The 12,956-nt window shown below is 41.7% G+C and overlaps 1 protein-coding gene across 1 annotated transcript in view; it reads left to right on the top strand.

Moving 5' to 3' along the window:
* The window catches only part of PREX1 (phosphatidylinositol-3,4,5-trisphosphate dependent Rac exchange factor 1), an 86,385-nt gene that overhangs the window by 40,140 nt on the left and 33,289 nt on the right, over positions 1-12,956 (top strand). The window contains exons 12-16 of the mRNA XM_029960381.1: positions 924-1,027; positions 1,704-1,753; positions 5,945-6,020; positions 8,160-8,232; positions 9,510-9,652. Of these exons, the coding sequence (XP_029816241.1) occupies positions 924-1,027; positions 1,704-1,753; positions 5,945-6,020; positions 8,160-8,232; positions 9,510-9,652 (446 nt within the window). The remainder of the gene's footprint in view (positions 1-923; positions 1,028-1,703; positions 1,754-5,944; positions 6,021-8,159; positions 8,233-9,509; positions 9,653-12,956) is intronic.

Below are 12,956 nucleotides of genomic sequence, written 5' to 3'. Positions count from 1 at the left end.
ATGGGGATCCCTCTTTGGATGAGGAATGCTCTTTGGCACTCACAGCTTGACTTGCCTACATTCTGAATGTGCACCTATGCACAGCTGGTGAAAAAAAGGTCTCTTGAGACTTGTTATTTCATGGTGACTGTTTACCTTGCCATAAATTCATACTTTGACACTTTCATCAGTGTTCTTTTTCTCTAAACACAGTTTTGCAGTTCAGAGTTGTGCAGAGTTCCTGATGTAAGTGTCTTCAATGACAGTTACTGTTAGACATTGGAAGGTATTTGTAATGCTGCATTTACTTAAGGGAATATCCCTTGAGATTTTGATAAATCATTAACATGAAACTATCCCATTATGTGTCTCCTAATGTAGCAAGAACTGAAAATATAAGCACCATAATGAAGCCCTTACCCCCATTCTACATTATGAAGTTTCTTTTATCTTTTTTTTTTCACTTGGCAGAACATTACTGTCAGGTGAAAACCCCTCAGCCTGCCTGAGAAGCAGGGCCATAGAAGATTGTTCTCAGTCACCCAGTGGAGCCAGTTTTCTCAGGTTAATTGGACTTGAGCAAGATGCATCTTAAATACTGTAAATCCATATTTTCTCTCAGTTCATCAAAGGCTGCGTCCAAAATATTCAAGGGTGCTGCAGCACACAGATTGGCCATAGTTTTGGGAAGATTGCAGTGACTAAGCTATCCCACCTTACCTGCTCTTCTCCAGATTTCTTCCTCCTTCTCTATATTGTTGGAACTAATCTCCATTAAATTAAGCTGGGAATAATGGCATTTCTCTAGGGTACATAATACATACTCTTCAGAAAATTACAGACACCAGTGAATGCTTAGTTGGTATCTCAGTACTAACTGGCCTATAAGGAACATGATGGGGGGAAAGAAAAGACTGATTTTGATTGTCCTGCTGATGTTCTAGTTTCAGATAAGCACCAGTTTAAGAACGAGCAGGTGATGTACAGGTTTCGCTACGATGACGGAACGTACAAGCCGAGAAGTGAACTGGAAGACATCGTGTCCAAGGTTTGTATTGTCATTCTTGGCTGGAACCTCGTGATCTGCATCAGGTTTGCTGTGCCTCTGGATGTCCCTGCCCTGTTGTACAGGAGGTCCCCAGTGCTGCTCACCTGTGTTAGGCTGTCCAGCCCAATGCCATAGGAGACATTCACTTTAGGGAGCTGAGAAGTGAATTACAGTTGTGACTGTACCCAAGACTGCTGATTGCACTCCTAACAGAGTAGCAAAAAGTCTTAAAACAGTAGGCAGTAACACATGTCTGCTGCAAATCTGGGCATTATGGCTCAGGGAGATAGAAGAGGTCAATATTTAACTGCTGTTCCTAATAATTGTCTGTCAGATGAGTTCTGTATATCCCATATTTGCCCACATACCTTTTAATAAGTTTGATTTTTTTCTTATGGACATTGGTTAATGGGTTAGTTGTGAGGAAGCATTAATGGAGAAAATGTTGGAATGGAGGTGACTAGAGATAAAATAACAGATTTTTGGCTGTTGGAGGCAGGGAAAGAAGAAAGAATGTTTGACAGAGAGGATAAGGGAACTGTTTTGAATATCAGTTAATGACTAGATAATTCCAACTGAGTAGAGACATCAGTGTCCAGGTTTTTCTAGCTTTAGCTAGTCAGTATTTCTTTGAAAAGGAAAAAGCTGCTAACACCCTACATCTTCCCTTCTTCAGGGGGTGAGGCTCTACTGCCGCCTGCACTGCCTCTACACTCCAGTGGTGAAGTAAGTTCCCCTTCATGCTCCCCTTGTATTTATTACCTGCCTCGAAAAGGATGACCTGCTACTGTTGAAATCTTTCTTGTTTCTTATTATAAACAGTGATTTTCTGCATTTTCTTGGCTCTTTTACTGCCCTTCCATCTCCACAGCTGAGCTGTGTAGTTGTGCTGTGGCTGGAGGATGTTGGGACTGGGGGGTTCTGGGGCAGTGAGAGGCTGTGTGTGATTATAGTGCTCCTGACACAGCCCCTCTGCTGCTCAGGAGAGCTCCTAGCAGGACACACCTTGGTTTGTTTGCTTGGGCATTTTCTGTGACTGTAGTGGGTGTGATTAATAAGTGACTCTGATTCAGGGCAGATCTTGTGGTGTGATTGTAGCTGCTGTATTATTTGGGTTATAGAAAATGTCAACAGATGCTGACGTGATGTAAACAGATTCCAGTGTGGTGCAAGGATTCTGTCATTCAGGGCACCCTAAATAAACAAAACCCAGTCTGAGGTGGAGTAAAACCTGAAGCTGTAATTTGAAGAAGCCCTGAAAGTTTTGGGTGGAATCTTCAGAACTTGTCTCTGTATAAAAAGCTGCTGAAGAATTGAGATAGTCTGCAAGTGTGAGGTGACTCTCTTCCCAGGTCCCAGGAGGTGATTTTCAGATGTTGTTGCCTTACTGCTACATCAGATGAACATTTCTGGCCTGTAATGGAAACCACCCTGGACTGTGTAGGTGTTCTGTTTAGGTGTTTATGTTGGAAAATTAGGCATTTTCACTTAGGAGAACTTCATTTTTATAAATAAAACGTTGATGAGGAAGAAAAAAAGTGCTTTAGTGGAGATGGCTGGAGTCCCAAATTCAACAAAACTGACCTCTTGTTCATGGGTTGCACAACAGATGTTCTGCTGAGAGATACCACTGTCATGCTAAGAGGAGGCTGCAAAGGTAGTTACAGTTCATCAGTCATAAATTTATATAATTAGACCTCTGGGTTTTTTTCCCAGAATAACTATTCTGCAAGATTTCACTCAGCCTGAAGGGTATGGAGGGAGCAGGAAGGCATGATGCTGCCAGGGGTAGGCAAAATGGTTCTGGAGATTCAGGTGTGTATCTGCACTTACAGATTTCACCCCTGAACATGGCAATTCACATCCAGAGTAGAAACAATGGTAAGTGAAGCTCAAAAAAATGTCCCTGACCTCAGGGTACCCACAAACTGAAGTGGATCTAGTCTAATGCTTTAGGGAATGAACAAGGACAAAGTAACTCCCATAGGCCCACCTTGTGGTGTTTTATCAGTGTGCTATTTTTGTAATAACCTCCCAGCTGGAGAATCTTCTCAGATCAGGATCAGTCTGTGCTAGTGACATCATGACTCTAAACTGTGTATGACCAATGAACAGTAGCAGACTCTCAGAAATTTTAGGATCCTTCTGAATGGACTGAATTCTTAGTATGTTTAAGCTCTTCTTCCTGCCATTCTTATTTTCTGTTTCCTGAATCTCCCAGGCTGTCATCCCTTTATGTCTTCTTATCCTGTCTTTTTGCCTCTGGCAAGCCTGACATTAGCCTAGAGGAGTTACTTTCAGCCAAATTAGTTGGGCAAAGCCTTTTGCTTTGTGCTGTGCCTTTGGGACACTGCCTCATCTGGCATCTTAGGACTGCTGATCCCTGCACCCATGGTGGCTTTCCTGGTGCAACCTTCCTGATGGAAAATTGGCAAAGCTGCTTGGAGTAGCAGATATATATGCCAGAAGGATTTGAAGGAATAGCAAACTCAAAATTAAAATATTTTCTTCACAACCTTGGGACACAGTTTTGCTTAGTTGTCTTCCTTGGAAACCTTGGAGTTTCCATGTAGCCTTTGCCTTTATATTTTTCATTAAGTAAACTCTGACAGTCTTGCACTTTGAAGGCAAGATAATATACCCCACTGGAAACAAATCACACTACTTTGGGGCTTGAAACATAAAAAGTAAAACGTTTTGAAAAATCTTAGAGGAGAGATATTCTGAATATGTCTCTGATGTACTTTGGGGACGTTGTGAGGTGGCAGAACTTCTTCCCACTTCTGCATCTGCATGACAATACTTCAGCCCATCGTTGGGCTGGACCTTGTGAAGAATATTCCTTTAGTTTCTGTGAGGCAGCAAGGTTCTGCCAAAATTTGAGTGGTTCCCACCTCTATACTGACTATTCACCTGCAGCTCCTGGTTCTGGATAACATTCTCTACTCCTGTTCAGGCTGGATTGAAATGGGGAGAAGAGCCAGTGAACTAATGTTGAAACATTGATTCTGATCAGCATTTAACTGCAAGCAGGGAAAGTCTGGGCTTTGGACCAAGACTGATGGCAGCTAATTCAAAACTCTGTCAGCATCTGTATGAAAATGTTGGGAGTTGCTTCTCACAATCTGGAAACCCCTAGTCATTAGTACTCAATATTTTAATATTTTCCTTTATTGTTCTGACATTTCAAAAGCACATTTTCTCAAGATAAGAGTGTGAGAGGGGAAAAACTGCCCAGAAAACTCCCACAGCTTTGTGCTGGGTTTAGCACATTACTGGAAGACCAGTTGAAAACTGCGTGGAAGCACGAGGAGGAAAGCTTTTGTTCTGAGGACATGTTATACGTATTTCTGGAAATGCTGTCATGTTTTGTTGGGTTTTTTCCAAGCTCTCAAAGTCCTGCTTCCCTTTCTAATTTCTCACACCCTGCATTCTGCAAGCACACAGGCATTTCTGCTGTGTTTATTTACAGCAGCCAGTCACATCGTGTTTCTGTCTGTGGATGATTAGTAAAAGGAACATGAGTAGGATGGAACTTTAGATGGTGCTTGGATATTAGATTTGTAGAAAAAGGGAAATATCAGGTAGTGTGGTGCTGATGAAAGAGGAGGTTGATTTGGCAGAACTGAAGAATAAAGTCTTCTCTTGAGCTGCCATATGGAAACATCCGGACTATGAAGCAGTCCCAGTGGCTGGGAAAGTTTCCTCCCACAGTCATGCCAGTGCAGCTCAAGCTTCCAATAGAAGGACCACCCCCAAGGGTGAGAGAGGAATTAATTCCTCATAGCCCGTTCAGCACTTGGCCTCTCTACTGAGGCTCTCAACGAGAGGGAGCCAATTAATGCAAATTAATTGTGGAAATGGCTTTTGTGATGTGGAACTAGGAACTGGATCAAGACCACGAAACTTATTTCACATGGGCCAATAAAGAGCCTTAAAATGGCTTTTCTTCTCTTATGAGCTGGATTAAATGCAGTGACCTTGGAGGTGGAAGGTGTTAGAGCCCAATGTCCTGAGCCACACAGCCCTCTTATATTTGTATCAAAATTCTTTAGAAGTATTTCACAGAAGACTTAAAAACATCAATTATCTCCATGGCTCTGAGAAGAGGAATGGAAGAAAACTGCAAAAAGCATCAAGTTACAAAAGGGTTCCTTTTCCTTCTTCCAGGAGCAGTGCTGCTGCCTACAAGGCTGGGGGTGAGTGGGTGCCAGTTGTGTTACAAGACCCAAACACAACACTTCTTTTCTTATTTACAGTGACTGAAATGATCTAATGCCAGAAAAGGACACTGGGTACCCTATTTGTGTCTGGCCACTCTGTGATATTTTACTAAAGGAAGTAAAATCTGAACAAGTGTGGGCAATCAGGAAAATCTCTCTTGACATGAAAGTGCCAAATTGGGGCACAGAGGGAGTGTGTAGGAGGGTCCCTGTCTATGAATACACCGATGGGTAAACACCAGAGAAGAACTGTTGAGGGTCGTAGGTGGGACTGGCACTGAGCCAAAAGATGTAAGCTGGCCATGAATGGATTTGAGATGGAAACCAGAAGGTGATTTCCAGCCAGAAGAGTGTGATTTTTAGCAGGACTGATGGTGGCAATATTCTAACCTGAGTTACAGCAGCAGCTCAGGACATCTGTGAAAAGAATCTCCTGGTCACCTCTGGCAGGAATGTGAGCTCCCTGAAGATGGCTTGAAACAACATCTAGAGAAATACCACTGCTCTGTGTTGATCTGAAATGTCTTCCTAATTCAGGTTATTAGAAATGTTTAAAACTTATACCTTTCTTCTAGAGAAAAAGGATGTCTGCTGCTTACTAATAGTAGGTCCCAATAGTATATATAGGTTTAGAGTACAAAAGAAATGTATACTTTTTTGTCCTGATTTTCCCTGAATTCTCTTCCTTAATTAGAGACCGTGACTACCACCTAAAGACCTACAAATCAGTAATCCCTGCAAGTAAACTGGTGGACTGGCTTATTGCACAGGTAAGAACAGTTTCAGGTACTGCTATCTTTGATAAGGAGCTTAATTTTTCAGTTCTATTTAAAAGTAAATAAAACACATTTATCTAGAGGATATTACAACATAATTAAACATATTCTGATTCTCTGAATTTATAATCTTATGTCTTCTGTTACTGTTCATTTGGTGAAAGTTTGTTATTTGGCAACATAAAGAGGAAGTCCTTTGCTAGCTCTAGGAGTTGTGAACTGGCTGTTTGTGGGGATGTTTTCTATTTCTTGTGAACACATCTAATCTAATGTTGATCTCATTCAATCTAGTAAAATATTATTGAAAAATGGATCTGGAGTTTTACACCAACAACTGCACCATTGCCTTTAGAAATTGTAGTTGCCTCACATTCACCTTGTAATTACAGAGAAGAGTGTGTAGCTTGAGGAATTCAAAATGTAGCTTTGATAGGGTAAAGCCACCTGAAGGGAGAGTGGGTTGTTTTGTTAGGGGAATGTTTTGAGGCCAAGGTAATGTCACCAGGAATAGTCAAGTCTGGTTTAGAGCCTTCCTACACAACGATTTTGTTGCCTAGGACAAAAGTAGATTCCTAAGGGTTTAAGATGGTAATATTAGAAGGCATTTCTCCTCCAGTTTATTTATAGTTGAAAGAATAAATTAGGTTTTTAAATCCCAGCCTCTGCAAAATAAACAACCCATTTATCCCATAAAGTAACACAAAGAGAGAGTTGAGAATTGTCCCATGACAAGACGTTAAAAATGATGGAAAATTTATGAAGATTCAAAGTTTATAGTTAAAGTTAAACTTCAGGTTTATTAAAGCTATTTTCTTGGCTTTCCTTGTGTGATTACATAGCCATGTAGTTCCTTCAGAACTGCCTTGATCCTTTTTCTACCAAGACAACAGTATTTAAGTCTTAATTTGTAAATGTGCCTTTTCTGCTCTCAGAAAGCCTCTTCAACAAAAGCCAGTAGTGCTGCTGATTGGCAACAGCTGATCCTGTTTTATCCTGTATTTAAATAGTACCTTTACACTACAGCAATGTTCTTTGCCAGCATTTGCTAAGGCTCTCCTTAGTAGGACTTGAAGTAGGACTGATATTCTGCTGACAAGATAAGAGGGCTCTTGGTTGCTTAAAACAAAGTCAGTTTGTTGCCCTGATGTGAGAGCCTTAGGGTATCTAGTTCTCCAGATGGAGGGGAGAAAAGAAGGTGTGTTATTTGTGTAGGATACAGCTTCTCAGTTAGCAGGACTGGAAGCAATGCACTGAAATTACTCCTCTTGCCAAAGCAGGAGGTGCCCTCCTTGCTGGAATGAGCTGACCCACTGCTCTCACTGGGGTACCAGACCCTGGGTTCCCTGGAGCCCCTTTGGGGCAGGGCCACTGGCCATCCCACATCAAGGGACCAGTGTTATCAATGGTTGTAAGACCCAGTAGTGCCTCCTGGTTTTTACCAGCACTATTTAGAACTTACTTGTCTGCCTAAAAAGTACAACTGTGTTTGTAAAGTCTTCCATTGTGGCTGCAAATTAGCAGATACATAGAGAAAACTAAGCAATTCTTGTATTTAACCGAGTTCTGGGTGCAAAGCTTAATGCTGCCACTTCAGGAAAATTTGTACATTTGCAAGTCACCTTTGGTAGTTGTTTCGAATGGCTGCACTCAAGGCTTCAGGTAGTGAGAAACTAAAGCCTTTGCTGTGTAAGCAAACAATGCCACTGCAGTTTTAACCTGTCTGACCTTTGGAGTTCACATATGCTGGCTTTGCTCAGGTTTTTCTCTCTTGAGATCTCTCAGCTTCTCTCTCAAGAAGGAGTTTTATTGTCTGTGGCTAATGGGTCCTGAAGTCCAACACTATGATTGCAAATAAAAAGTCTTTACATTGAGATAAAATTGTATCCTTTTGTGAGTTAAACAACTACTTTCCCCATCCTGGTCCTTCTCCTCCTGGTTCCTGTAGGAGGGAGAGATGCTGTCTGTAGGAACGAGCAGGGTTTGGGCAATGGGATACCTATTTTAATTTCTTGCTATTGTTCCCTGCAGAGACCATCCTGCTAATTTCAGAGCCACAAGCTGTGTGGTGGGGAGGGGGGAATGATTTAGCTTAGAAAGTTGTCTCAGATGTAATATTTGTCCTCTTGTTTCCAGGGAGACTGTCAGACTCGGGAGGAAGCTGTGGCTCTGGGTGTGGGACTCTGCAATAACGGCTTCATGCATCATGGTAATGCACCAAAATTGCTTCCCCCAGCCAAGTAAAGAAGCTCTTACTTCAGGCAGGTTGGCTTTTCTAGGCCAAACATTCTGTGTACCCGACTGCAGGCAGCCCTGCAGGTCCTTCTAGAACAGCCTTTGAGCTTACACGTCATGTCTAAGCCTGGTACCTCCCCGAGTGAATCCCCTTGCTGACAGCTATGGGCAGTGCTGGAGGGATTAGACAAGCTACAAGGGACATTTTTTTTCACTGCATCACTTCCAGAGCTATCAGACCGATGCACAAGCCAAGTACTGTCCTGAAATATCCCAAGAAATGTCAGGTACAAAGTAAAATTGCTTTATTCTTGCCTCTTGGACAACAAACACGATCCTCAGTGCTGAGGCTTCCAAATCAGAAGTGCCAGATTGCCAAGTTAGACATCATCCATCCTCAAATGGGGGAAAGTAAACAAATCACCTCTGTATCAGTATCAAAGAGCACATACAAGTCCTAAGAGTAAACATAGTTTATCCAGTGTGACATTGTTTTAGTCATGGATAACATTTGCTCACTGTATTTTGCATAGTGGTTTTGAGAGCAAATTAATGTAAATAAGTAATTAAGAATTTGCACAGTACTTGATAAGAATGTAAGAATAATTGGGGTTTTTTTTAAAGAATTTGGTCTGGTTTGAGCCCTTGCAAACTTTTTGCATTCTTAGTGTCCTTTGCCAAGGAAGTCCTTTGCATAAATACACACTGAATGAAGAAGTTGCTCCTCACTTGTTGCTTTTGTCTTTAGCTCCCAGGTCTTGTATTTGAGAAAGTGGTGAAGAACATTTTCACACCTTCCAGAATTTTATAGATCTCATTTCCCTCTCATTTTTTTTTTTAGGTTGAAGAGCCTTATTCTGTGTGGACATCTTAGGTGCTTTTAAGCAGCCACTTTAGTCCTCTTTGCTCTTTTTGTAGTTTTACTGTATTCATTTTGATGTGGGAAAGGAGCATGAGGTTTTGAGTAGCATCTTCCTTCCAAGAGGATCTTTTGCATTTTATATACATTCTGTGTGCCAGGGAGGTCACATCATGTCAGGAACTACTGTACACTGTGAAGAAAAGCATTGCCCTAAAATACAGCATTAGCATAAAAATACAGAGCTGAGTAGCTGACTGATAGGGATGCATCTGGTCTGTGTTCTGTGAAGACTGGGGAAGTATTTAGGATTTCCTTTAACTTTCTTCTTTGTTTCTCTCTTTCTTTTTCTGGGTAAATGCACGTATGTACTTCATAAATATTGTTTCAAGTCCTGGAGAAAAGTGAATTTAAGGATGAATCCTTGTATTTCCGCTTTTATGCCGATGAGGAGATGGAGGGAACCAGTTCCAAGGGCAAACAGTTACGTAATGACTTCAAGCTCGTGGAAAACATCCTGGGAAAGAGTCTTCTGGTAAGAAATATGTTAATGTAAACCTTGATGTTTCTGTTTCATCCAGTGCACCATGCCCAAGAAATCCTTGTGAGAGTCTGGAAGTGAGCTGGGAGATGGAGATGTCTGAGCAGGCACCAGAGTGTTGATGTGGTGGAGGAAAAAGTAATGGGCACTACTGTCTTGGGAGAGATCAAGTTTAAACACAGTTTAAATACCCTTATATGTGAGGTAGCTTCAGGTGAAAGTTGAAAGGTTCATAAGAACACAGATATTTCAGGGCATTGCAGTCTAAGCCATATGAGTATGCCCTGCATGACTGGATCAAGTATCAGCTTTACTTTGTTTATGAAAACCATTTTCCAGACAATGCTGGGGTTTATATTTATGCTTTTGCAATATTACTGTTATATCCAGATTCCCACCTCACTGAGTGCTGTCCCAGCCCTTACTGCACTGGGATTATTCTTACGCTGGTGGAATTTGGTGGTCAGATTGGGGCAAACATTTTGTTCTGAGATCCCTGTGTACTGCCAGTGGCTCCAGGCCTGTCTTTTTCTCCCTTTGAACACTGGTAGAATGCAGGAGCAGGATAAAAACTTGGGTCAGAGACTACAAAGGCAGAATTCCTGGAAAGGATCCAGAGGTCCATTATATGGGGAAAACCTTTCCTGTGGTTCACACAAATTTCACATCTCACTATTGTTTTGTCTCCCTGGAGACCAAGCTGTGTTTGTCTCAATGGCCAGAAGTAATAGTTTAAGCACCATGGTCCCTCAAAATTATTCTTCCACGTGCCAGGGACTGGAGTGTCCAGTTAATATGATTGTGGGGTGTTTTTATTGTGAGTTTGAAAGCACTCAGAGATTGGTTTCATGTCAGTTGGTGGGAACTGCTGTTGTTGGGGTATTTTTAATACCTGATCAAGACAAAACAGTGTGAGGAAACAGATTGACCAGGATGTCTCTTCCACTCTTTCTGTCAGTTCAAGGCAATTCTGTTAAAATGCCAAAACTCAGTGGTAATGTTAGCTGTGAAAGGAGGGATTTAACGTTCTCTGATTGTTTTCTTTTAATGTAATAATTATTCATTAGTATTCAGTAAAGAGACAGAACAAACAAGCAGACCTTGCTCCTGGACTATTTACTACTGATAATAAATTGTAATCTCTAGTTGGTCCTTCCAATCACTCTGTAATTTAGTAACTGAAGTAATTGTGATAGGAAAAATATTAATGTTGCTATTATTATAGTTCTGAATTGCATCAGACAGCCTTTGTCAAAATGCAGTCCCATCTCAAACAAAAAACAGTCAGAAATGAGCAGCACATACTGAGGAAAAAACCTCCTCCTTAGAGGGCACAGATTTGTGTCAGATGTGTATAGTCCTGCTAAACAAAGGAGTTGCTTTCATTTGCACACATAAATTGGCAGTGCCCTGAGTGTTTGTGAAGTCCCCACAAAAGCACTACAGTAAATGCATGATGCTTACCCACAAAAAAAAGTGCCTGACTTCTGGTTTATGCTGTGTTTAGCAATTATGAGCAGTTATTTAGCAACAGTTCCCAAGGCTTTGCTGTCTGGGGAACATCCCTGCTTGCCTCTACACTCATGACAGGGCATTGATCCTTCCCATCCCTTGACTCCACCATAGGGAGTTTGATGGAATTTCCTCATCACTGGCTTTTGAAACATGCTTTTCTGCTGCCATGAAATCCTACCTGTTTTTAGGTAGGTTCCTGCACTCCCTCCATCTAAGTCTGCTGTATCACAGGAGAGCCTGCCCTTGAGAACTGAAAACAAGAGAAACCTTGGCAAGTATTTATTAGAAATATTAGAACAAAGTGCTTTCAGTCTGGAACAACACACTTCAAACAAAACCCAATACTTATTTATTTGCGCAATTGTTTCTTGTTGAGGGACGTAAATCTTGACAAACTGAAAAAATATACAACATTCTTTGCATAGTTGAAGAGAATTTGGGAGAATTTGCGTTTTGGCCTGGCTCCAAGCATTGTGGCCTGGTTATTGCAGTGTGCTGAGAACTTTGTGAGCAGCACCTCCACTTGTCAGCCCAGCCCAGCCACAGCACACGTCAGAGCTGGTCACCTGGAGCTGAGTGTCACACAAGGAGAGCTGCCTGTAGGGATGGGCCTCCCTCAAAGTTATCTGAGAGGTTTAATGCCCACGTGGTGCTGCAGTCCCAGAAGACTCAGAGGAGAAGCATTCCCAGTGATTTCTGAAGATGATGCCTGTGTACATTTTCTGTAGTGTTCTCAAAACTGTTGTGCTGGGTTTGAGGTCTGGACCGGAATTCTAAACCTCCTCAGCTTTCCAGACCTGTGATGTCTCTTACATTCCTCCAGGATATCCTGTATTTCTTATCCTCAGTAGTGTGTGGCTGTGTCTCCCTGCAGTCTGTAGCCAGGGCTGGGGCCTGTCCTGGAATTCAGCTCCTGTAGGACCTGGGTAGTGCAGCACGTTCCAGGGAAGTCAGGGCTACCTGGGGTTTCATTTATCTTCTCCCATGAACTCACTGCCTGGAGCAAGTCACTCTGTGCCTCAGTTTACCATCTGAAAATTGGGATGGTAAATCTCATTCATCCATAGGACTTTGCTCCTTCGCTGTTACATTTAGAATCAGCTTTGAAAATGAAGTGTCCTCATAGTTCTGTACTTCAGATATGAAGTTTTTAGCTAATAGTACAAATACCGTGGGAGTTCATGTCTTTTCCATTTTAAACCAGCTAAACCAATAAACACAGCATTCACCTTAAAATTCTTATAAAAGTATAGGATGCATTTCTGCTATTTTAATAATGAATAACTAGTAGTTATTTGTATTACTGAAAAAAAAATCATACTTGATTCTCTTCCATCTTTCATTGTTTCAGAATTATTTTTGTGTGTCGTGCTAATGAAAAACAACCTAACACTGCAAAATTTCAGCAGAGAGAGCCCAAAAAAGAGCTTTCCCTTTGTTCTTTGTTATCCTGGTCTACCGGTCTGTTGTAGCTAGAGAATTCAACTCAGGGATTTAAAACACTCCTGGGAAGAAAGCCACTAATAAGAGCTCATCCTCTAGGGAATTCTGCTTCCAAGGGGACGGGCTGGGATGTCAGTGATGAGGCATCCATCATCCAGGTGTGGGTGGCTGCAGAAGAGCTTGGGGTGGAGCCAGATACTCAAAACTCCAGTGAACTCTGAAGGGAAAAGCAGCCTTTAGGCTCTTAAGTCTTTAACTGTTCAGAAGGAACAGTTGGAGTTCAGTGCTCAATTTCACAGCTCACAAAGCACAAGAAGCTTGGAGTCATTCTGGATATATT

This window comes from Manacus vitellinus, unplaced genomic scaffold, assembly GCF_001715985.3.
Source record: "Manacus vitellinus isolate BGI_N305 unplaced genomic scaffold, ASM171598v3 scaffold_26_pilon, whole genome shotgun sequence".
Taxonomy (NCBI): Eukaryota; Metazoa; Chordata; class Aves; order Passeriformes; family Pipridae; genus Manacus; species Manacus vitellinus.
Note: the sequence above shows the minus strand (reverse complement) of the source record. Positions and strands in the feature narration are given on the sequence as shown.